Source organism: Anabas testudineus, chromosome 24 (genome assembly GCF_900324465.2).
Source record: "Anabas testudineus chromosome 24, fAnaTes1.2, whole genome shotgun sequence".
In the NCBI taxonomy this organism is placed as follows: domain Eukaryota; kingdom Metazoa; phylum Chordata; class Actinopteri; order Anabantiformes; family Anabantidae; genus Anabas; species Anabas testudineus.
In genome coordinates this window covers 19,269,598-19,295,318 of record NC_046632.1, presented here as the reverse complement: position 1 = coordinate 19,295,318, position 25,721 = coordinate 19,269,598, and the positions used below count along the sequence as shown (strand labels likewise).

Here is a 25,721-nt window from a genome sequence, read left to right as displayed (position 1 = left end):
TACAGAGATGTAGACTGAAGGAAACTTGAAGACAGGAGCTCAAACGTCATTGGTTAACTAATTATCAGAATGATCAGAAAAGCTATATTAACTTGGTTTATGTTAGCAAACACCTTAGTGTTGTAGCTAAGACGGGTTTAGGTTAAAGATAAGAGATGTCTAGTTGGGTTCAGCTGTGTAAGCTAAAACACACAAAGCGTTTAGTGTCTAAAAAAGTAAATACAGCGAGTGGTTCCGTTGAAATGCTAAGACCTGGTTAGAGAACAACTCCAAACAATCCCACTTTTATTTAGTTCAGCTGCTTTGAATGAATCAATCAGCACACTGATCTTTTGAAAACTGATTCTGTTCTGTTCTGTTTGGTCATTTGAAAAAAAATGGGAAAAAATACCAAACATTATTTTGTTTTTTGGTGAATTTGACTGTTGCTCAAACAAAAGACATTTGAAGGCATCACCTCAGAAGATGCAAAAGACATTTTGAATTCATGTAATTCTTTTTTAATTTAAAAAATGATCTTAAGTTCAATGAAAATACCAGTTTTTTGCATTCCTACTTGTTAGCTGAGACTAGGTTAGTTATGGTGCATTCATTTATGGGGTTAACTACTCTTTAAAGAAACTAGATGATTTTGGTTTTAGCGTCTCTGGAGCAGCTATTACCGTTTGTAAAGATGTTCAGATTAGCTGGATGTTTGCTTTGTTCAGACCTGTGAACGCTCTGTTACATTTTCTGTACCTAACTTTCCATGATCCTGCTGAAAAGTGTTTTTTTACCATGTGTGTTTAAGAAACTGGTTACTGAAGAAAAAAGCATTACTTTCCACCACTGACTACTACTACTTTATATTTTTACATCTCTTTCACAAAATCATGAAATCCTATTTCTTGATCTCAGATGTTTCCCTGTCTTCACATTTGTATTTTTGGTGTGTTCATCAAATCTGGTTGAGGGGCGCTGAGAAACAGAGAGGCTCTGGTAATCACACTCCCTCTGGACCAGCCACCGATCTGTAGGATAGAAATGGACAATATGTTTGTTTTTTGTAAATGATGTGATTAAACCTTGGATTTTTTGAGATGGCAGCTGTGTTGACTGATAACTTTATAACCGGACTGGATGTGGGGATATCCCATAAGGCCTGGTAAGTAGCTGGGGAGAAGGGTGTGGGATATTTTCCCTATAGCCCGGTGCCAGTAAAGTGAACTGTGATGACAACAAATAGATGAGTGGGGGGATGGAAATGAGATGGAGTTGTTGGTTAGTCCACGGTTGACTCTTCATGGGACATGGCTCACTGCCCCCAGTTCCTAGAGTACAGGACTGGGACACAGTGGTGGAGAAAGAAGATAAGACCCGAGCTGCTGCATAGTCTCGCACTTTAAACCCTAATTAACTGATAGTAGACCAGGCGGAGCAGAGTCCCTCCTGTGGCACTCCCCTGCCCGGTTAAAAGCACTTCAGTGTATTCCTCAGATGATAAAATGGCGCTGCAGAAATACAGAGACATTACCAGCTACAGAAGGAATTTAAACCCAAAGATGAGCAGAACAATCCATCAATGTGAGCACAAAGGATGCAACACAAAACTATAAAGATGCTGCAGGAAGTAGGGAAAGCACAATAAAATGACCACATCCATCACTGAACGATTAAAAGTAGCAGCTGGTGATATTTAATATTACGATATTTAAATGTTTCAATGTTTAAATGTGAGTCTCTGTGCAGTTTAAACTGGGCTGCACTCCCTCTGGGCTGGCTTGTTGTTGTCAGTGTATTTTATTCTTAAAGGAAACTGGCAGTGGTGCTTTTATTTTGGCAGCAGTGAACGGAAGTGGCCGCGGTGCTGTGGCGCGCTTGACGCCGCGCGCGGGCTCTGGTTGGCTCAGTCCGAGTTCGTCTGTCGGCCGCGGAGCAAGATGGCTGCCGTCGTTCGGGATGGAGAGTGATCCGAGGCTGTCACCGAACACAGGCCCAGGACGTCGGACGGCACACTGACCCACCGAACTACCGCTACTGAAACCCGACTGGACCCGAACCCGGATGCGTTCAACCGACTCGAATTCCCTTCAGAAGGTAAAAACGATCGGGTTGTTCCGGTTTGACCGTCAGCATCCTCCGGTCATCGATCAGCCCGAAGCTGATGGAGACAAACACGAACAGAACAGTTCGGAGAACGGTTCGAAGAACGGTTCGTTCGATGTTTGATTTGGGTTAAATCACCGGTGATAAACCGATAATTGGGTTTTCAGCGGGTTTTCATCATGTGTTCATTTCTGCGGTGAATCCGTGAATCCGGTGACAGCGTGAAGGGTGTTCGGGATCCACCGCGAACCAGTACCGGTCCGGACTCGGTGAACAGCACGGTGCCGATAATGTTGGTATTAGAATGAATAAAAGGGTAATTAAACGTCGTTAATTCATGTGATACGGTTAATTACCGTCAATAACGGACAGGGCGGTGCCTCATCCTGGACCACAGGGAGACACAAGCTCAAATGTACAGAACCGAAGAAGAAGACAATAGAACCGGGCCGGACCTGTTCCTTTAATACGGACGGGGGCTGATTCATTACTAGGATTTGATGATTCTTCTTGTTTCTTGCACTGTGGTCTAGTGGTCAGCACTGTCGGCAGGAAGGACGCTGGTTCGAATCCGCGGCTCGGCAGGGGGCCGTGTCTGCGTGGGTTCTCTTCCTCCCACCTCCAAAGACATGCACGTCTAGCATGTGTGGTTATTGGTGACTCGAAATTGGCCATAGGTGTGTGTGTGCGTGTGCGTGTGTGTGTGTGTGTGCGCGTGTGTGTGTGTGCGCCCTACAATGACCCTGAAGAAAATGGATGGATGGGTTCTTCTTCCTATGTGTAGACATTTGAAAATATGAAAATTCATTTTGTCATTCTCTAAATGTACTGTTAAGAACACTGTTGCTATGTCAGTGTACATAATGAGAACAGGTCCAATAAAAGAAAAATACAAATGATCCAGTCACTGAAGAAAGTCGCTTAGCTTACAGATCAAATCAGTGCACTCTGGGAATGTGTGAATGTTATACCTTATTTGAAAGCTTGGAGATTGTTTCATCATTTTACAGTATGATCTACGACATGGGAGTGGTGTTTTATGTCAGTAATCACACAGCAGTGAGATCAGCTTTCAGCTTTACAGTCTTTCAAATAAGACAGAAAAGGAAATCAAGCGTCTGTTTTGGGTTTAATGCTTCACTGATTAATCTGTTTTAGATTCATTTTAGAGAATTCTCAAAATAAATTCTTTCTAATTATAAACAGTTGGAGAGAAACATGAAAATAAAATTCAGCAAAAAAAGTCCAGATCTCTAAGGGGTAAATGAGAAAGATAAATGATTAATGACAATAACAGTGTGACCAAAGCTCAATTCAGACAGAACATTGAACAGTTACATATTCAGACTTGCTCATGAAAAGTCCCAACTCCAGTCACTCTGATGTTTTCTAGTTACAGTAGATTCTAACTGATCTCAGTATTAATCACATGATATCAGTAGTATACGATCTAACAGCACAGAATGAATGTACCAACAGCTTAAACACCTTATGCCAGTACCTGAAAAGGTGAGTGTTTTCTAGGTAGAGAGCAGGTACTACGACCCGAGGCTGCTGTATGTTCACTGAAGGCCAATTAATAACCAATAATAAAGATAATAATCATCCAGTCTACACCTGATCTCGAGTCTGTTTCAGCTCTCATTATCGGCTGTTGAGCCTCTCTCAGAGCAGGAATGTGTTTCAGAGCAGAGCTATTTACTGCACACACACACACACACACACAAAGCCTTGAACCGGCCTGCAGCCACACAAGGTCAGACTGTGTCTATTTACTACATCACGCTACATTTACAGTTATTTTTACACAGAGGATTGGAAACACAGTGTCTGTAGAACTTTGAAGAAAGCTGCCTTAGCGGCAGCTGTAATAATCTTGACAAACCAGGACGTGGAGTACACATGTATTGATACGTGATAGGATGGATCAGATTCAGTAGCATGCAGCTGTTATTGTTGTGCCAGATGTTTACTGTAGGCCCAGCTCGGCACAGTATTGATATTGATTGAGAAAGCTCTATGTACTGTGTTCTCTAGTTAAGAATAGAAATCGAGCCGCAGCAACATGTTTTCTACCTCCCTGCTCCACACGCGCCCTCGAAGACTGTTGGTTTGGATAAAGGATGAAAACGTCTTTGTCCATAAAGCTGCAGATAAAACTTTATTGATGTTAAGCTGAGGAATTATTGGCTGGTTCGGCACCTCCATCATCTCTCAGTTCTCTAAAGTTGTATCAGTCGGCCGACACAGTCGAGGAAACGTCTGACTGCTGATCTAAGGTCAGTTCACAGCTGTGTGACATTAAAGGAAGCTGCTGCTGCTGCTGCTGCTGCTGCTGCTGCTGCTGCTGCTGCTGCTGCTGCTGCTGCTGGAGATCAGACATCAGCCACACTGTCCTGGACTCTGATTTACATATCACACAGCGTCCACCCTGTGTGGACATGACAGACATAACATTATTATATGTGGAGTCTTCATCTGAAAAGAAACAGAAAGTTTTGCTCTGGACAGTACAAAGTGCAGTATTTCCCTCTGAAATGTAGAACAAGTACCTCAAACTTTAGTAAGTGTACTGATGTGTTGCTGTCTCCTGTCAGTGGAGCGCATCTTAACAGACTGCAGACATGGACACCACCACGTCCATCAAGATGACCACTCTGGCCATCCAGAACCTGTTCAGCTATGTGGAGGAGGAGAACCTGGCTGCTCTCAAAGCTCACCTGGATCGCTTCAAGGAGGTGGACGGACGTAGCGACGTACGTACAGCATTACCTAACGTCCTCTACCAACCAGGAGTTGTCTTGTTGCTAACACGGTTTATTCGCTTTGGATATTATTAATTTACTGCAGGTGTTATCCCTGTTGTTTTTATGTCATATCAAGTTATAGCTTTTGTTTTAACAAGATACTACATCATTATTTTAGATTTTAAGATTGTAATTTTTTATTTAAGATTTTTATCATGGATCACACACACACACACACACACACATACATATATATATATATATATATATATATATATATATATGTATGTATGTGATCCATGTTTTTTTATCAAAAATTTTAATCTTAACTGTATATATATATATATATATATATAAGAAAATATTTACCTTAACTTATGAGTATTTCATTATCTCCTGTTGTGAACAGAAAACAGAACCATCTGTTTATCATGTGTGTTTGTGCACAGAACGGTCAGACTCCACTGATGCTGGCAGCCGAGCAGGGCAGCCTGGAGATCGTCCAGGAGCTCGTCAGGAGAGGAGCCAACGTCAACCTGGACGACGTGGTGGGTGAAACAAACACATCCTCGTCTGTCTGATCGTTCACATCCTTTGGTGGAATAATAATTAAAAATGTTCTGACCTCGAATGCTGTAGTTGCTAGGAAACAGAGGCAGAGTTGATCAATATGCGGCTCAGTGATGGCAATGCTACTGTTGCCACGGTAACACCATCTCCGCATGTGTGTGTTTTGTCAGGATTGCTGGTCGGCTCTGATCTCTGCAGCTAAAGAAGGTCATCTGGAGGTGGTGAGGGAGCTGCTGGAGAACAGCGCCTACATCGAACACAGAGACATGGTGGGAACAACACAAACACCCAAACCAATGACTTATGGGAAATGTAGTCTGACTATCAGAGCTAGGTGACACATCGCTTGTACTGTAGCTCGGTAAACACTACCTGATCACACACCTGAACACAGGATTTTCCGTCCTCACAGTATTAAGTATTTATACAGTAAATAAACACACAGGTATAATTTACAGATGAATACCTAAAATGTACCAACATGTTAACATATAAAGATAATTTATAGGAGGACTACACACTGACACAACATGTTTAGGGTATTTATTTAGCATTTTTAACTGTCACACTGATAAACATTAAGACATATTGGTCCAGCTGCTTCTAACCACTCTATAACGTCGTTCATCATTGTATACTGATAATTCATGATAAATGGGAGGAGACCTGAGGTATTGTCTGTTTAGTTTTTTTTTTTAACAAGTGTAATGACAGATGTTACTGTGCTGTGACTGTGTCTCAGGGAGGATGGACGGCTCTGACATGGGCATGTTACAAAGGTCGTGTGGAGGTCGCCAAGCTGCTGCTGGAGCAGGGAGCCAACCCTAACACTACAGGACAGGTGACACACCAGCATACAATATCTGTGTATCCAGACACTACGCCTGTGACGTGTGTGTAATCTCATATGTGTTATCAGACCATAGGGTTCAAGTTCCAAATGTGGATTAATCCATCACTGACAATAGTTCCCCACAAACCTTATATAAAATGTAATTATAGAAATGCTAGGTATGCATTTGGTTATAGCTGCATCTTGTGCTTGGACCCCAGTAAACCTATTTTAAGTCTAGTTTAAAAATGAAACAATTTGTGAGGTGTTAGTTTTACTTTTCTATGCCAACTTAAAGTGATTAACACACAGCAGAACAGTGCAGAGGTAGAAAGTGAGAAAATAAATGAAATGACTGAATGTTCAGAGCTGATGTCTCGCTGTCTCTCTCTTTTCGACAGCAGTTCAGTGTGTATCCCATTATCTGGGCTGCAGGTCGAGGACACGCTGACATTGTCAAGCTGCTGCTGCAAAACGGAGCCAAAGTCAACTGTTCTGACAAGGTGACGACACGACACATTGAGAAAACAACAGTTCCTGTTACACCTGAATGCTCAGGTTAACATACCCCCAGTAATTTCATACATGTTGCAAATCATGAACATGTGTATGTGTGTGTGTAACAGTATGGGACCACACCTCTGATCTGGGCAGCCAGAAAAGGACACTTTGACTGTGTGATGTACCTGTTGGAGAACGGAGCTGATGTCGACCAGGAGGGGGCGGTATGACTCCACTCTACATCATTCAGCTCGAATCATAACTAATTATGTCACAGCACTTCACATAATAAAAAATGAACTTTATAAACTCATAGAGAAAACCCAGCAATCCCCCCCAAGTATTAGTACTAAGGTTTTCATGATGCTAATAACTGCTGTCTGTCTGCGGTCTGTGCAGAACTCGATGACAGCTCTGATTGTGGCGGTAAAGGGAGGATACACAGTGGTGGTGAAGGAGCTGCTGAAGAGGAACCCAAACGTCAACATGACAGACAAAGACGGAAACACGGCTCTGATGATCGCCGCCAAGGAGGGCTACACCGAAATCGTCCAGGACCTGCTGGACGCTGGGACCTACGTCAACATCCCAGACCGAGTGAGACTCACTAAACATCATAGATTATTTTGAGAATTATTAAAAAGGTCACAATCAAGACCAGAAAATAGAGAGAAAAAACATCCTCATTTAAATATTTTAGTCAGGACAGGTCAAACTGCTGCAGCATCATGTTGAGCGTCAGCATAAAGAGGAAATTATACCTATTATACCTGTGTGTTACAGAGTGGCGACACAGTGCTGATCGGAGCAGTGAGGGGAGGTCATGTGGAGATCGTCAGAGCTCTGCTGCATAAATACGCCGACATCGACATCAGGGGACAGGTGAGATCACAGAAAGACAGAAGGACATTTTAAGATGGACAGAAATGACAATACAATCATTAATGTAGTTATAGATTTGATTTCTAATAATGTGTTGTTATCGTTGGTCAGTGATGACGTGTTGCTCTGTTGTGTTTCCAGGACAGTAAGACAGCTCTATACTGGGCTGTGGAGAAAGGAAATGCCACCATGGTGAGAGACATCCTGCAGTGCAACCCCGACACTGAGACCTGCACCAAGGTGAGACCTGAGCACACGTGGACCTGCTGCCTGCCGCCACCTGCACATTTTTAAATGTCTGCCAAAAAAGATGTGTGTGGCTGGAAGTCATCGGAACATCTGGCGTTTTGTCGTACAGATGTTGTGAGTAGAGGAAGATCAGTTGTAAGGTTGTGATTCCTGTTTCCTGTTTTCCAGGATGGAGAGACTCCTCTGATCAAAGCCACTAAGATGAGGAACATTGAGATTGTGGAGTTGCTGCTCGATAAAGGAGCCAAAGTGTCGGCTGTCGACAAGGTGGGGGTCAGAAACATTCACACTTAATAACAAAGCTGCCATACTTCTGTTAATATTACATCAGTGTTAACAGTGAACTGAGATCAGTTTTAAACCCCAAACCTCTCCTCAGCAATTTATGTAAACACAAGATAAACATTTGGACTTTTCCCATCACCACTATTCCTGTTTTTCCAGAAAGGAGACACTGCTCTCCACATCGCCATCCGTGGCCGGAGCCGCCGCCTGGCTGAGCTGCTCCTTAGGAACCCCAAAGATGGCCGTCTGCTGTACCGACCCAACAAGGCCGGGGAGACGCCGTACAACATCGACTGCAGCCACCAGAAGAGCATCCTCACACAGATCTTTGGAGCGCGTATGTCCACACGCTCCAAACCTACAGGCACTACCTGCAGGATTTAAACTGTACTGACTGTGGCGCAGGTTTACTGTTACACTAGTTGTTTTCACAAGGAGGTCAGGGCTAACTGTGAAATATTTAATACACATAGACTGGGGGCTACATGCTGAGCTAACAATACATCCCAAAGCCAATCGTCCATCCTCTAACTGAGTTCCTGTTTGAACCCCCCTCCCTCCGCAGGTCACCTGTCCCCCACAGAGTCAGATGGAGACATGTTGGGTTATGACCTGTACAGCTCTGCACTGGCCGACATCCTGAGTGAACCCACCATGCAGCCCCCCATCTGTGTGGGTCTGTACGCTCAGTGGGGCAGTGGCAAGTCCTTCCTGCTAAAGAAACTGGAAGGTGAGCTCGTACACACGTCCCCGTCCTTTACACTACATAATCACATACTAATATTTGTCCTTCTTCCTCAGATGAGATGAAGACATTTGCAGGTCAGCAGATTGAGCCCTTGTTTCAGTTCTCCTGGCTTGTTGTCATTCTGTCTCTGCTGCTCTGCGGCTCCGTCGCCATCGTTCTCGGCTTCACCGTTGACCCCAAACTCGCCATGGCCGTCTCCCTCAGCCTGCTGGCTCTGCTCTACCTCTTCTTTGGTGAGATACAATTTGTGATATCCGAGAAAGGAGTGGTTTCTGTTTTCTGCTCTAGTGTCCCTGTTCTCCCTCAGTCAAGTAAATAACATCTGTATGTCTCCTAGTGGTGGTGTACTTCGGTGGCCGTCGGGAGGGGGAAAACTGGACCTGGGCTTGGCTGCTCAGCACTCGTCTGGCCCGTCACATCGGGTACCTGGAGCTGCTGTTAAAGCTGATGTTTGTCAACCCGCCAGAGCTGCCAGAGCAGAGCACCCGAGCTCTGCCTGTCAGGTAACATGCTCAGTGAGCCTGGAAGGACAGAATCAGGGCAAAAAGTTGCTTCACTGAGGATATGTTAGTGGAGGAAAAATTCTGAATTGTTCTCAGTTCAAGAGCCCTTTTAAAGAGACATTTCACACAATTTCAAATTCAGTTCTCAGAAAAATGTCACTGTCATGTTGGCTCCCTGCAGGTTTCTGTTTACAGACTACAATCGTCTGTCCAGCGTCGGAGGAGAAACATCAATGGCCGAGATGATCGCCACACTATCCGACGCCTGTGAGAGAGAGTTTGGTTTCCTCGCAACTCGTCTGTTCAGAGTGTTTAAGACAGAAGAGACACAAGGTAAATCACACAGACACACACACACAATATTTCCTGTTTAAAACAGCACTTAATCTCTGGTTCTTCCCATCACTTGATGTCTCAGGTAAGAGGAAGTGGAAGAAGACGTGCTGCATACCGTCCTTCATCCTATTTGTGTTGGTGCTGGCCTGTCTGGTCACCGGCATGGCGCTGCTGGCTGTCTTTAAAGTGGACAGGGAGAACCGGACAGTAAACGCTGTGCTAATTGCCATCAGCAGTGTGGTGGGTCTGGCTCTGCTGCTGAACTGCAGGACGTGGTGGCAGGTGACCGACTCAGTGCTGAACTCTCAAAGGAAGAGGCTGCACAGCGCGGCCAACAGGATGCACAAACTGAAGAGTGAGGGCTTCATGAAGGTGAGGGCTTAAAGTATATAAACCACAGCACAGCTACAGTAACTGTAGCATCTGTGTCTCTTCTGCAGCTGCTCCAACAGTATGAATATGCAAAACTAAACTTAATATTGGTATAACTTAATTCTACACAGCTGGAAGCTGGTGTAGAAAATGTAACTGAGATCATTAAAAGGTGCAATATGAGCCTAAATGTGTCGACCGGCAGGTCTTGAAGCACGAGGTGGAGCTGATGGCGAGGATGGCCAAGACCATCGACAGCTTCACGCAGCATCAGACAAGGCTGGCGGTCGTCATCGATGGACTGGACTCCTGCGAACAGGACAAAGTTCTGCAGATGCTCGACACGGTGAGGAACCACACGTTCCAAACCCCATCTAGATTTTATTCACTTTCTGTTTGCTCGAAGTGATGCATGAGTTTGCCTTTGAAAATTACACAACATACTGTAAAGTCTGAGAGTATATTTACTATTATCACATGAAATCAGCTTGAAAGAGACATCTTTTGACATGTCTTATGTTACTTAAAATGGTTTTAAAAAAGCGTTTTATTTTACAGCACTTTACTGTGAAACTCAAAGCTCTCAGCCGTTTCAGAGTATCTCTTTGTTTAACTAATTATTACTGGTTTCCACCAGATCCCATTTCCGGCTCAGATACATGCACAGATGTAAAAGACGGGGGCTGAAGGGCATGAAATCAAATCAGATCTGCAGCAGATCAGCTGTTTGTGTCTTGGAAGAAGCTTGAGTTGAATTATCCTCCATCAGACGACAGACATATTTGTCTGATGGAGTGTGAAGTCGATCAGCAGAGCAGAAATTGTTTCAATCCCAATTAAATCCTTTAAAGTGAACAACTGAGATAAGTCCTGCCCCTTCCTGCAGGTGCGGGTGTTGTTCTCCAAAGGCCCCTTCATCTCCATCTTCGCCAGTGACCCCCACATCATCATCAAAGCCATCAACCAGAATCTGAACAGCGTCCTCAGAGACTCTAACATCAACGGACACGACTATATGAGGAACATCGTCCACCTCCCTGTCTTCCTCAACAGCAGAGGACTCTCCAGTGCCAAGAAGATGTGTGCTGCCGTGCCAGCTAACGGGGACGCCATTAACACTGATGGTAACTATGACGATAACCAAAATCACTGGTAGTACATTGGGATTCGCAGTAACAGTATTTCACTGTATATCTGAGAAAACTGAACCACAGAGCAGTAAATCACACAGCTGGTGATTGTGAATTAGGCTGCACGATTTTGTGACTCATGGTTTTTGGAAGTCGCTCTAGTCCACAGCTCCAAACAAATTTTCTTAACTTATACTAACACCTGACTCAGTCAAATTTGTGTTCTGTGTGTTTTTATGGTTGTTCTCAATAAAGACATGATAGATGTGAATTATTTGTGTTATTATTTTAGGCCCATTATATTTGTTAATACTCTTGAATTAGATAAAAATCTCTGTGAAGACTCATTTATATGTTTACAACTCTGGACTTTCTCCTTGGTGCTTTCTTTGTACTTTTTCTGTGCTGTTTAACATGCTGAGACAAATGTTTCAGTGTATCTAGTGATTTTAGTGTAACTCAGTTTCTAATGGAAAGCTTGAGGAATGTTTCAGACAGAACATAAATAATAATTGTATAATTTCACTGAATTAGAATCAAACTTAATAAAGGAATTCTGTCTCAGAGGTCAGCTGTTAACTGTTTGTTGATTCTCAGTGATATTTGTTTTTCATCATGAAGGTGAGGCTTTGATCAGCTGCAGATTTCTCCAGTTCAGGTTTACCTGTTACTGAAAATGACCTTTGAGGGGTTTGCGTTATCTTAGAATTAGTTCATGAATCGGTTTCACTTGTTTCCGCAGTTAATGGATTTTATTTTCTGTCAGCAGGGTGGCACGAGGAGCTGGACAGGAAACTGTCTCAGCACAGTTTGGGAGAATTAACCAAGTTTGGCAGCAAGACGACGCTGAACCGCAGGGTGAGACACCGAGTCTGTGTCTTCATGATAAATGTTCTTGTTTTCAGTTTACTTTGAGACAAAAACATCTCGAGCTTCACTGTGGGTTTTTTAATCACAGCGCCTCAGTCATGTTTCCTCCCGGCTCTTATTGAATTAAAAGCAGCTGCTCTCACAGTGATTTTGATTCCGAGCGAGTTTAACAGCAGCAACACCTTTGATGTTAGCTGTTAGTTTATTATATGAAGCCGTTAATCAGTTCATTAACAGCTAAATCTTTTTGTTTGTATTGAATTCTGGTCCCGACTCCCGTCGCATTTGCAGAACAAACCAGTGTTTAAAAAACCAGTACTAAAAAACACTGGGACCTGATCATGTGATCTATGTTGGGTTTGTTCAGGACACGTACCGAAGACGTCAGGTGCAGCGCTCGGTGACTCGTCAGATGTCGTTCGACCTGACGAAGCTGATGGTGACAGAGGATTGGTTCAGTGACATCAGCCCACAGACCATGAGGAGGCTGCTCAACATCGTCTCTGTCACAGGTCTGTGACTCGTCTAACAGACGCCAAACATTTGTTATTACGGTACAGACAGACGGAGGGGGGTCACATGTCTGTAGGATTTATCACTAATCTCTGAGGAAGAAGTCAGTGCTGACTGACCACAGCATCTAACTCGTTGTAGATCTGCAGTAAGAGCATTTTTCATAAAAAACTATTTTTTTCTGCCTTAGCTCCTCAAATATGAATTTAATGCCTGTGTCTTGTGTTTTAAGTCACTTTAGCCTCTGAGAAACTATTACTGACATTTGCTCCATGGAAACATTTATTTTCAGTCCTAAACCACAGTGAAGTTAAGGAAAAGCTGAGATTTTGTGTGTCTATATATTGAAGTAGTCCTCGTAGTTTACATACAGTAGCTTAGTTCCTATAGTAGACACATTATAGTATACACACACACACATATATAAGATAAAATAATATGTATTTTACATTTTTACACTGAAACGTTTGATTTTTTTTTTTTGATGAGCTTGGGGCTGATCCTGCTACTCTGTGCTGCAGGTCGTCTGCTGCGCGCCAATCAGATCAGTTTTAACTGGGACCGACTCGCATCGTGGATCAACCTGACGGAGCAGTGGCCTTACAGGACATCCTGGCTTATCCTGTACCTGGAGGAGACCGACGGAGTCCCCGACCAGGCCACGCTCAAGACCATCTACGAAAGGTCAGAGGTTTCTCTCAGGCTGCAGCCGTTCATTTCTTTTATCGAGTTTTATCGAGTCATTGGTTCCTTTTTTTATTTGCATCTGTTGACATCTTTTCATCAAAATATTAAATAAAGAACCAGAGAGAAACTTTTTTCTGTTTATCAACCTGATAACAGCCTGACGTACTCTCACCTCAAAGGGGGGCGTAGTATTCCACCAGCAGCAGACTTCTTGTGTTTTCTCTGTCAGAGTGTCGAAGAACATCCCCACCACCAAAGACGTGGAGCCTCTGCTGGAGATCGACGGAGACGTTCGGAGCTTCGAGGTCTTTCTGTCGTCGCGAACTCCCGTCCTGACAGCCAGAGACATCCGGACCTTTCTGCCCTGCACCGTCAACCTGGACCCCAAACTCAGAGAAATCATTGCAGGTAATATTCGTACTACTACTGACAATAGTGCAAATGTTACTCAGCTACAACTCACAGGTACTGCTAGTACTGCTCTCATCACCTCTGTCAGTACAGAGTACCTTTAGTTCTGACCTGGTTCTGGTCTCAGTACTCATCCAGGTGATCTGTCTCTCTCCCGCTCATCCAGATGTTCGTGCTGCCCGGGAGCAGATGAATATGGGCGGGGTCACGTACCCATCCCTCCCCCTGCAGGAGGCCCAGGCCCGGCCCACCTCCGTCTATAGTCAGGTGTCGTCCACGTGCTCGCCCTCCGCCTCCTTCAGTGGACCCTTCAACCCACCAACGGGGGCCGTCGTCTCCCCGCAGCCTCACAGCAGCTACTACAGCGGCATGGCCGGACCTCAGCACCCCTTCTACAACAGGGTGAGTAAAGGCTCCGCCCACACACATCTGATTGTGTCATGCAGTGTCATGTGATTCAACTTACAGGTTTTGTTCAATCCACACTGGTCCCGGACTTCCAGCTGGTTGAGCAGTAGGTAACCCTATGATGTCATCACCTGGTTCAGTTTCACCATTTACCATCGTCTGTGTTTATAAGCTTCAGTTTGATTTAATTTACTGTCTGAGAGCTGTGTTCGGCCTCCTGTGTGTCTCAGATTTAGCACTTTATGCTAAATCTGACAGTAAACCTTCAGTTTCACTGACATCACATCATGACAGCAGCAGTTTTTTTTAAGTTGCCTCCTTCTTTTTGTTTCACATTGAAACTTCTCCATGAACATTATTTTAATTTTCTCCCCCCCCCCCCTCCCCCCAGCCATATTTCCCCCATCACCTTTACCAGCTGCCACGGCCTCTCGTGGCCCCCTTCTACCTATCACACCTCCACCCACGCTCGCTACCTAAAATCAGCAGGGACGCCACCGCAGCACCCGTAAGTAGAACGAACACCTGAGAACAAGAGAGTTGTTTTTTATCATGTTGTCTGGTCATTCAGTGCAGATAAGAAGACATAATGAATTCATGAATAAATCAACAAAGTCACGTTTTACTACAAGTAATCTATTACATTTGCACTAGATTCATTTTATAGGATTTATTTGTTTTCGCTCAGAATCTGTTTCCTTCACATCACATAGTTTACCTGAAAGTTTCTGGTTCTTTGAGTGTTTCTCTGTTTCTCACTTTATCTTCAGTTAGGTTTGTGTGGAAACTGCAGGAAACTACAGATTTATTAAAAATACTCATGGGCCACATTAAGACCTCAGTACCCTGACTCAGCATTTTTCAGCTTCTTCATCTTCTTCTTCCTTTGCTGTTAATGATGCTGAACTCCGCTCGTCTCTTCTTCTCTGGTTGAATTTTGGTTTCTTCTTCTATCACCCTGAATTTGAAAACAGCTGCTGATAATCGTCATTGATCATCAGTGGTGGAAGAAGTACTCACAACCTGTACTAAAATTACACTGTTACAAGTACTACAAATCCTAATGAAGTATCAGTTTTAGCTCCAACAGGCTCCAACCTGAACCTGAAGCTTCTGATTCTCTGTTATCACCTGAGTAAATGTACTTAGTTACTTTCCACCACTGTCGATCATTTCCACATCTCTTTCCTAATGTTTTCCACCAGTACTTCATTCCTTACTTGTCTCTGCTGTCTGTCTGCCTGTCTGTCTCTCCCTGTGTCTGTCTCGTTGTCTGTCTGCAGTCTAAAGTGTCATCTTTGAAAAGGAAGCAGGTATTGAACTCTACCTAACATAATCCTCCCTCCTTCCCCCCTTCCTTATTTCCTTCCTACCTTCCTTACCTCTTTTCTGTTAACTCCTGAAGTGCCTCTGCCTAACACAACTCCCAGCATGCACCTTGCCTGGACTAGTTTGTAACTTCAGTGGTGACCTTTCCAATAACCCTCACTGACCCCCCCAACCACTGACCCCCACCACCACCCGGACACACAGATATCACTTCAGTGCAGAACCTATTCTGAATTCCCTGAGCAGAACCTCCTCACACGGAGACACTGGATCAGTCCCGACGGTTTCCACGCTGTTTAAATTCATGTTTAATGCTCAGCTGTGTGTTCGTGTTCAGGGTTCGGCCTCTGTCGTGTCGGGCGCTCCGGCCATTCTCCTCAGCTCCATGACAACGGAGGCTGTTTGTGAGCGCGTGCGTCAGATCGACGGTATCGACCACAGCATGCTGGGACAGTACACGGCCACCATCAGGAAGGTCAGTCACACGAGCTTCAAAGTGTTCAAAGTTTTCAGCGTGAAACAACGTTTGTCAGAGTGGAATCAGTTTTCATTTGCTGTTTGACTTTCAGGCAAACGTTAACGGCAGAGTTTTGTCTCAGTGTAACATCGATGAGCTGAAGAAGGAGATGAACATGAACTTTGGAGACTGGCAGCTGTTCAGAGCCACGGTCAGTCCACAACCTGATGTTAAATGTTTGAACATTAAAGATCCTATAAGATGACACTGAGGACTAGTTAAGCTGAGGCAGTTTAAAGGCGTTTCAGTTTTATTTACCACCTGATTCATCAGCCACATGCTAACAAATAATGTGTCTCAGTGTTTGCACCACACAAAAAAAGAATAAAAACCTTAAAATGTATTTAATGGTGATTCTGATGATTTGGTGAAAGACATGAGGTCCGTTCAGCAGCGTTTTCCCTCAGATTGTTCAGGAAACTACTGTTTACAGCTGAAAAATAAAATCCAGACATTTATTTGTCCTGACCTCTCGTTACTTATCTGCTCCGTCCTGCTGAAGGTTCTGGACATGCGTCACATAGAGAGCCAGGTGCTGCATGAGGAAGCTGCCAGTGAGCAAGGCAGCGTTGTTGGCGCTCACATCGAGACCGGAAGACGAGCAGCAGCTCCTCCTCACGCCGGCGCTGCCAACACGGACGCTTCGCCAATGTACAGCTTCAACCTGAGCTTTGAGGAGCTGAGCACTGTGGGACTGGACGAGCCGACACGACACGGAAACATACAGTGGATGGTAAATAAGTAAATAGACAACAACAACCCGGTGGGATGTGTGCAGGAAAATCATAGTCGAACCGTATTTGATGATTCACCACGTTAAGTTCTGTGTGTTGTGATGTTACATGTTAAACTCAGAACTAACAGAAACTCTTCTTCTGTCTACAGGGTGGCGCTCACCGGACCGCCAGCATGAGCAGCCTGAACTCCCAGGAATCCTCCAACGACATCTCCAGGCTGACGGACAAGCAGCAGGCCGAGTATCGCAACGCCTACCAGGAGTACATCGCCCAGATGGCTCAGCTGGAGCTGGGGGGCAGCGGCAGCCGAGAAAAACCAGTCCAGCCACAGCCGGGACAGTTCATGACATCATCTTCTGAGGACAAAAGTAAGGATGGCTCCGAGCAGGACGGGCGCAAGTCCTTCGCCAAGAAGAGTGGCAGCAAGCCAGCGGCAGACAACCCAGACTTCTCCTCCAACGGCGAGGGCCTGGACCCAATCACAGAGGAGGACGAAAAGGGCGACCACGGATCCTCCAAGTCCTTGCTGAACCGCAAAACCTCCGCCGAAAGATGCGGACTGTTCCAGGGCGCTGCTGACCTGAAGCTGAAGACTGGCGGAGGTCTACGCTACCAGAAGCTCACCAGTGATGATGAGGAGTCCGAGGAGTCCGATAACGCCCCCCTGCTGAAAGATGGAAAGAAGGTGGTCGATCCTAAACTGCCCGGTGGCTCGCTGGCGCTGAAGGGGAAGGACTATCTGTCGGACGCCATGCTGGACAAGAAGGACTCGTCTGATTCCGGCGTTCGCTCCAACGAGAGCTCGCCCAACCACTCGCTGCAGGACGAGGAGGCCGACCTGTCGCAGCTGGACAGGTCCAACCTGATCGAGCTGGACGAGGACAGCCTGGCCAGAAAACGAGGCCTTCCCAGCAGCCTCAGCGGCCTCCAGGACCCGGCCGTGGCCCGGATGTCCATCTGCTCCGAGGACCAGTGCAGCCTGCTGGCCAGCAGCCCGGAGGAGAGCTGGCCCTCATCCAAGACCTACAACCTGAACCGCACTCCGAGCAACGTGACGCTCAACAACAACACCAACATCCAGCAGGGCAACCGTCCCCGCCAGCCTGCTGAGGGCTCCACCTCCTCCTCCAACCCCACCTCCTCCTCCTCCACCAGTGACATCATCATCTCCCCGAGTTCCGGTATCACCGCCACCAGGCCGGGGCCGAATAACGAGAACGTCCGAGTGGTTCACCTGAAGAGGGGCCTGAAGCCTGGAGACCCGCCGGAGATCTGCACCGTGTCCTCTGACACCGTCACGTTCGGCGAGGAGCGGGAGAGCATTCTGTGACCCGTGATGACGAAGGGAGCACTGAGGGTCAACCGGGAGCCGCCTTCAACCTGACGTCTGATGGGTGATGAAAATATTTAACGAGTAAGATTTGACATTAAGTGTTAAAGTAAAGTTCAGTTGAAATATTCCACCAGTAACATCTGAAAAGAGGTGGGGAGCGGCTGCCGGGGGACTCGTGTTTTATCGTGTCCTGGTCAGTGGTGTTAAACGCATGCTCACAGCTGTAGTCGGTAGATGAACCTTAGCAGTGACGTAGTGACTCTGTTAGTAGAAGCTGCTGCATGTCGGTGTTGTGATGTGATCCGTCGCCTCCAGGAATCAACACGTCTGCTTCATTTCTCACATAATTTGTTTCTTGCACGTTAGTCACATTTTAGTAACAAACTCATTTTAACCAGACACAGCTTTAACTGGATCTGAGTCACCGACACTAAACAGAAGGTGGCGATTTAAAGTCCACGAGCCGCTGCTAATGAACAGTGTGCAGAGAGAAAGCTGGGTTCTGTCCACTAGATTCAACCAGACTAGTTAAGACAGTTAATAAGTCAGAGTCAAAGGCCCGGCACAACTTGAATTAGAGGACGCGTGGTCTTTGTTGCTGCTGCTGGTTTTTCTAACTGTGGGAAACATCGTTCGGAAAACATAAATGAGGTTTGGTGACATTTGACCAGAGACGACTTCACCTTTCACCTGCAGACTTACAGCAGCTTAGATATGATTCAACATCTCCTCCTTTAGTGCTCATCTTCCAACTCTCACATTTGATTGGGAACAGCTGAGGCTCCAGAACAAACAACTTCTCAGTCGTCTCAGTAATTAAGTTTCAGTGAAGCTGGACTGAACCTGGAGGCGGTGATGTGCTGCTGCTGTAGTTTCACAAACACTGAAAACTTCTTTTCTAAAAAACACTGAACTGTTCCGATCGATCCGGCACCAGAACTTTTCAGAATTATTTTAAAAAGTGAGTAAAATAAGAACCTCACAGTGAGTTCAGTGTGTGAGAAGCTGTGATTGTGTCAGTATTAACTAGTTCTTACTGTGTCTGTGTTTTATGTGTAGAAACAGAAACGAACAAATCAGCGATCGTGTTGCTTGTTGTTGTTGTTTGTGGAGTTTTGTCTTCGCTGGTACTGAGAACTGAAGTTTGGTTAATGGATCAGCAGCTATTGGGATTATCGACCTGTTTAAGTTGTTCCAGGACTATTTGGTGGTTTCAACGTGAGGATCTGCTGATTCTGAAAAGTTCTTTTCATTAGTTAGTCATTAGTCTTAGTATTAATTAGTCAGTAGAATAAAAAGTTAAAGTTCAGCTTCAGATCTGTTTGTTAAAGTTAAAACTGAAGAGCAAATTTCATATGTGACGTTTGAAACGACCTCAGTATCAGATCACCTGTGGTCATGTGACTCCTCACCTGAATCGGTCATTGTGCAGTAGAAACTCAATAAAGTCTCGATGTTGAACGTTGATGCTGCCTCACAACTTATTTATTCCTCTGGTTTTAAAACTGTTTTAGTCGTATTCAGACTTTAAAAGTACAAATACTACAGTAAAAATACTATCGTTTCATAACATAGAAATCAATATGCAGTATCACGCAGTAGACACCTGTACATTAGGTAGTATTCTTTTATAGGATGTAGGTTCAGCTGAGGAGTACTCAAGTACTGGGCTATTTACAAGTACTTTACTGGAGTATTGCATTTTAGTTACTTTGCAGATACTTATTAATACTTCTACTAATCCAATAATACTATATTTATATTTGTTTCCTTACAGTCAATACTTTCACTTGATACTTCAGTATTATAGTACTTACAGTAATATTTTGTACTTTATTAAACTGAACACTTCCCACTGTAGTACTTGTTTGTCGTTTGCAGTATCAGTATATAGTAAAACACCTTTTACTATGATTTGTCTAGTTAAAATCTGTATTTTTATTCTAAAACATCATTAAAGTGAAAGTTTCAGTGTAAAAACACTAATTTGATCAAATTGAAGCTGAAATAATTATTTTATTACATTTGAGATGAAACAGTTCAGATAAATAATAATAAAAATAAAAACAATTGGACCGCTGCCAGACGAGTAGCCGGGACTCGAACCACTGACCCTGGGGTTCGTAGAAGACTGGACCACCTGAGCTACTGTGTCATGTTTTTCACAATAAAGGACTAATTTTCTGAGGACAAGCTCAGTTTTCAAAGTCCAATAAACCTCCAGCTGTCCTTACCTGATTCATAAAACTTATTAAACCTGGTTTTCAAAATAAAACAAAAACAGGAAACTAGAATTTCTTCTTCCAGTGGCAGCAGATTTTAGTCTAGAGTTTAAAATCCTAAAAACAACTGTTCAAATGTTGTCAAAGTGCACATGTTCAATCCGAATTCTCACTTTTTGTGGTATAAAGAATTTCTATCACCTCTAAATACATTAAATAAATATATGTTATATAGAAACTGTTTGAGTTTGAAGAATCAAAGCTGGGAGTGTTTCCTGTTTCCGTCTAAAACTAAATGACCTAAAATTATTCAGTCTAATTTATGTTGATGATTTGTCTTACACCACACAGGAAGTTAAAGGTGTCCGACTGTCCAAAATAAAATGTGCAAATAACATGATTCAACTGTTCTGTCTGATGTGAAACCTGCAGACCCAGAGAAACAGGCGGGCTTCGGTCAGACCGATCCTCCACAGTAAAAAGTGAATCCAGGTCCGGAGTCCGACCGTCCTGCTGCCTCAAATCTGGAGAAAGAGAAGAGAAACCAGAGTGAGGACGGTGCTCTGATGTGAGGCCTGAAACAAGAACCACACACGTGGACTAAGAAAAGGTCACTGAAATAAACAGGGTTCTTCTAACTAATCCTGGTCCTGGTCCAGACCAGTTTCATTTTTAGTACATTTTATTTATTTTTATTTTGCTTTTACTTTTTTTCTTTTTTTAACGAACAATTTAATCCATGTGTACATGTTTGGTTCTGTACACAATCACTGAGTACCTGTGTGTACTACAGATACAGCGTGTACTTTAATCTCAGAGTACCTTAGTGAATGTTGTAGTTTTACACTGTACAAATACTTTTGGTTGGCTCAGAGGTCGTTTATCGCCAATTATTATTCATCTGTTCGTTACAGGTGGATCCCGTATCTGTTACCATGGTAACGCACCGTGTTTAACCCACTACACTGTAAATTCTCATTCAGGAACTAAACGTCACATTTTCAGGTTTATTCAAATTTAAATTTAGTGTTTTTATGGTCAGAACTTTAAAAAACTGAAGTTGACTCAACTCGTTCATTTAATATAAAACTGAAGTGGAAACTGTTCTGGTTGTTTATTCCCAGACATCAAGTCAACGTCTCCTCGTGTCACTTCAGGTCTGGATTCACTGGATAATAAATATGAGTTATTCTGCGGTTTGTTTACAACACAAACAAACAGTATCTGGATCAGAACCACAGGAAATGACAGTGGTTTGAGTTCTAAGACGTGTTTCACATCAACAATAAGAAATTCAAACTCTAATTTAAAAAAAGTTTGAAGGTGGAGTCTGAAAGATGTAAAATAAAACTACTACTTTTATTTTACAGTGTAAAACTGAACAAATCAGTAACTCTGAGGATTCATTAAAGCAAAAGACCAGAATCCTCAGACCGGACTCAGACAATCCAGTTCAGGTAAAATAGAAGGTTTAGGTCTTTGTCAGGGACCAGGGTCTGCTGAGGCCCACAGACAGATCCGGACTGGTCCTGGAGAACTGAGACTGAAACCAGGGACCAGAGTCCGGGTTTTGACTTTAAACAGTTTTTAGTGAATTTAAATAATTCAAAGTTTCTGGAACCCTGATCCGGGACCAGTTCTCTCACCGCCCTGTCTGCTACCTGACACCTCTGGATGTTCACCCCGGAGCTCTGGACGCTCTGTGGCCGCTGCAGGAGCTGCTGTTGCCGGTCACACCGGTGGGCTTCTTCCCGCTGCGGTTCTGCGGGGTCTCTGTCCGGGCAGGAGTCCAGCTCGGCCTGCAGGTCCAGGATGTAGTCGATGACATGCTGCAGGATCTCCACCCTGCTCGCGGCTCGTCCGGGCGGCACACCGGGCACCAGCTGCCGCAGCAGCCGGTAGCACAGGTCCATGTCCCGCAGCAGCAGCAGCGGGACCCGCGGCTCCTCCGCCGCCGCCGAAAGGCTCTTGTTCCGGGAGAAGTGTGGAAGAGGGCGGCGGCACCTTGGCCGCCTCCTGCCCGCAGACAGCACCGGGATTCTGGCTCTCATGACCCTGGTGAAGTTCACATGAGACCTGCACCTGAGCTGGACTGCCGAATAAATCCTGCAAACACCAGACCTGCAGCGTCCCGGGACTGGATCCGAAGGAGGAAGAACCACCGGGGAAATGTTTAGACCATCACCAGAACCTGCGAACCGATTCTGAAAGAAACTGGTCCGGACACGTCCGAGGTGAGCTTCTTATAGACCCGCCGCAGTCTCCGCTGGACGCTGATTGGCTCCCGCGATCTGCCAGTCATCAGTTCAACACGCTGATTGGTTCGTCAACAACCTGTCACCTGTCTGCTGCTTCAAGTTCTCATCAAGAGTTCAGGTTGAATCCACCTGTTTCCAGAACCGAGTCTAACCACTGGTTCCAGCTCAGCATCAGTCTGTAAGATCAGACCTGTTTCAGACTGGACTTTAAACCCGAGTGGATCCAGTCCTGGAACAGAACAGAAAGGTTCTGTTGTCTTCACTGAGGATCAGAACAGAGATGATTGATTTGTGCTCAGTGAGTCTGTTCGTTCAGCCGGTTCTGCAGAAACCTGGACTAGGACCTGAACCCTGAACCGTGGGACAGCAGCTAGAAAACCTCCAAAATCAGACGGTTCTGGTTCTGCTGGATCCACCATATTTATAACTAGTAGAACTCAGTGAACTGTTTAGTTTAAGTTTACTGTAGTTTCTTTGTGACCTGGTGTTTATTATTATTATTATTATTATTATTATTATTATATATTATTATTATTATTATTATTGTTATTGTTATTATTATTGTTATTATTATTATTATGTATATTATTATTATTATTATTATTATTATTATTAGTGATCACAGGAACACAGGAGAGGAGGAGGGGAGGAGAGGAGAGGAGAGGAGAGGAGAGGAGAGGAGAGGAGAGGAGGAGAGGAGAGGAGAGGAGAGGAGAGGAGAGGAGAGGAGAGAGGAGAGGAGGAGGGAGAGGAGAGGAGAGGAGAGAGGAGAGGAGGAGAGGGAGGAGAGGAGAGGAGAGGAGAGGAGAGGAGAGGAGAGGAGAGAGGAGACACTTTCAAACAATGAGGACAAGTGTATTTGAGGACTCTGAACTTATGTTGCTCCTTTCCTTCGTCTGCTCTCTACTGGGTTGGATCTCGTCTGAAGAGGAGCTGGCAGCTCGTCGGTCCACCCGTGAACCCACAGCACCGTTTGTAAGGGAGAGTGTCAAAGGTCATAGCATCAACGTGAGTGAAGGGCTGGAAGAAAGTCCCTTCACAGGAGATCCTGTAACAACAGGTGAAGCCGCCTCCCTGCAGTTTTCAACATTTGCAAGACAAACAACAAAAGTCTGTTGTGCTGCGGGAACGAACAACAGAGTCCTGTGTGAGGAAACAGTAAAACTCTCTGTGGCTGCTCACATTTGAATGTTGGTCCCAGTTCAGCGCGGGACGCGTTTTGCATGTTCCAGCTGCTGTTAGTGGATCAGAGCGACGCAGCCGGCGCTGATCGAACAGCAGGATAAGATGCAAAGTGTGAGGGATCAGCAGGTGTCAGGGCGGCTGCAGCTCCCGACTCAGCACAGGTTAAAACTCCAGTCAAATGAGTCCAGAACACAGTCCACGGACTCACCAGACCAGAACCCAGCAAGTGGTGGGTCAGCCACACACCAAAGCTACAGGATTCATGGAGCCGCTAACTGACCTCTGACCTGAGGTCGTGATAACCCGGAGGAGAGGGGTGTGTGGTCCAGTTTCTTCTGAACTGGTTTCTCTGAGGCGTCCCGGACCAAACAGTCCAGATGACGCGTGTCATCAGTCCCCACTCCGTACCCCCCCCCCCCCCCCCTAACCCCCCTTGAGTTGTGACGTTGTGTCGTCAGCAGGATTATATTAAAATACACTGAAATACTAAAATGAATGAATTCATTCAGCTGCCAGGACCTGTGAGACTGAAGGGTTGTAGTGGAGCTCCGCCTCCATCAGGTGGCACTGAAGACCAGGTGTTCACTCTTTAAAGGAGCTGTTTGACAAACCGTGTCACATCTCCCAACTAAGACACTGAGCGGTTGATCCAACCCCCACCCCTCCACCCCTTCCTCAGAGGAAGTGTGGGTGGTGTTCACAGTCTTTCCTGTTGAATTATGTAGGCGGTGCCCCCGCCCTCACCTCTGGCCAGCGGTGACATTTACACCCAGCAGTGTCACTTCAAAGCAGCGCTGAGGCCTCGGCTGATGGATCTGGTTTCACCCCACAATGCTGCATTCAAAGTCAGTCAGGACATTCAGGGAAAAAAAGCCTGAGGCTGCAGAAAAGAGAGGCAGAACCTGACAGTGACCTCTAACCTTCTCATTTCTTCTGGACCCTGTGAGGACAGAGACGAAGCAAAAGTCGCCACAACAAACTCACTTTTTAAAAATATGAATTGAATTAATTCACAGTTTGTAGATTAAACATGAATAAAACTCCTTTAATTTACAACACGTGAAAAAAACAACAAACTGTTTTCCACAGATCTCAGAGGGAAGTGAAGCTCTCTGAGGCCTGTTCAACAGCATCAGCTGACATCAGACAACGAGCAGAGAAATATCAAAGACATTACAGAAAGTGGGGCATTATGGGAAATGTAGGAAACCAGCAGGAATTCCAGCTGAACTGTGAGTGCGCGACTCTCTGACAGTGAGACGTTCACATGTGCTCGGTACACGTGAGTGAAGGCCTGACCATTAAAGTGTACCTGAATGCATCATACACTGAACTAGATAAAACTCCTGCTGTTGTGATGAGAATTCTAAAAATAATGATTAATAACGTTAACGAGCTTCCGACCTCGCTGTGTTTCCACATGGCCGCCTGCTGATAAGAGAGTTTAAGGTACAGTGAAAATATGCAAATAGCGGTGAGAGGAAGCAGACAGAGATGGAGGATAAGAGCAGCTGTTCAGCTCCGTCATTAGCGGCCCAGGAACTCGGAGCTCATTTCTCAGTCACATGTTTGTGGTCTCGTCTGCTGGAGGACTTGAGATGTTTCCTTTTTAGGAGCTGTCATCAAGACGCTGCTGCTTTCAAACGTCGTCTGTCTCTGAGCTGAATCTGGACTTTACGACACATCTACAACCAGAACCGAGTTTTAGTCTCTTTACTTTCATTTAATTCTACATTTCTGTCCTTTCTGTCTCTTTGTTGACGTCTCGTGTCTCTGAGTGGACATTCTGTGCCTGACAGACCTGACTGTGATGCTGGGCTGATTGGGAGTTGGGGGTCACGTGACCCTGTCCCTTTGCTCTCTATCCATTCATTTACAGATATTTACTGCAGGTGGTGCTGGGGGGTCACAGTTGTCTTGACCCCCGATGTGGAGACACCACAGAGCTTAAGCTGCTCCCACACTCCTCGGTGCTCGTCTGTCCCTCCTGTCCTCTGTCGGCTCCCTGCTG

The 25,721-nt window shown here is 45.0% G+C and overlaps 2 protein-coding genes across 7 annotated transcripts; one reads left to right on the top strand and one right to left on the bottom strand.

The window, feature by feature from the left end:
- Positions 1-1,890: 1,890 nt before the first annotated feature.
- On the top strand, positions 1,891-19,512 carry kidins220b (kinase D-interacting substrate 220b). 5 transcript variants are annotated; one of them, XM_026341142.1, is made up of 29 exons: positions 1,891-2,076; positions 4,686-4,841; positions 5,282-5,380; positions 5,573-5,671; positions 6,145-6,243; positions 6,636-6,737; positions 6,861-6,959; positions 7,135-7,332; positions 7,519-7,617; positions 7,759-7,857; positions 8,035-8,133; positions 8,311-8,488; positions 8,717-8,881; positions 8,953-9,132; positions 9,237-9,402; positions 9,584-9,735; positions 9,821-10,110; positions 10,316-10,456; positions 10,997-11,234; positions 12,007-12,098; positions 12,478-12,622; positions 13,145-13,307; positions 13,540-13,718; positions 13,888-14,123; positions 14,521-14,637; positions 15,796-15,933; positions 16,028-16,126; positions 16,478-16,708; positions 16,861-19,512. In XM_026341142.1, exons 2-29 carry the CDS (start codon positions 4,710-4,712, stop codon positions 18,040-18,042), a joined length of 5,217 nt encoding a protein of 1,738 aa, XP_026196927.1. In that variant the 5' UTR covers positions 1,891-2,076; positions 4,686-4,709; the 3' UTR covers positions 18,043-19,512. The 5 variants fall into 5 exon arrangements, with proteins under 5 accessions (XP_026196927.1, XP_026196926.1, XP_026196929.1 ...); XM_026341141.1 differs by having other exon boundaries at positions 4,683-4,841; XM_026341144.1 differs by lacking the exon at positions 14,521-14,637 and having other exon boundaries at positions 4,683-4,841.
- A 543-nt stretch (positions 19,513-20,055) lies between these two features.
- On the bottom strand, positions 20,056-22,970 carry LOC113149249 (DNA-binding protein inhibitor ID-4-like). Of its 2 annotated transcripts, none has more exons than XM_026341214.1 (2): positions 21,914-22,970; positions 20,056-20,791 (listed from the first exon to the last, which is right to left on the bottom strand). In XM_026341214.1, exons 1-2 carry the CDS (start codon positions 22,316-22,318, stop codon positions 20,786-20,788), a joined length of 411 nt encoding a protein of 136 aa, XP_026196999.1. In that variant the 5' UTR covers positions 22,319-22,970; the 3' UTR covers positions 20,056-20,785. The 2 variants fall into 2 exon arrangements, with proteins under 2 accessions (XP_026196999.1, XP_026197000.1); XM_026341215.1 differs by having other exon boundaries at positions 21,929-22,970.
- Between the last annotated feature and the right edge of the window lie 2,751 nt (positions 22,971-25,721).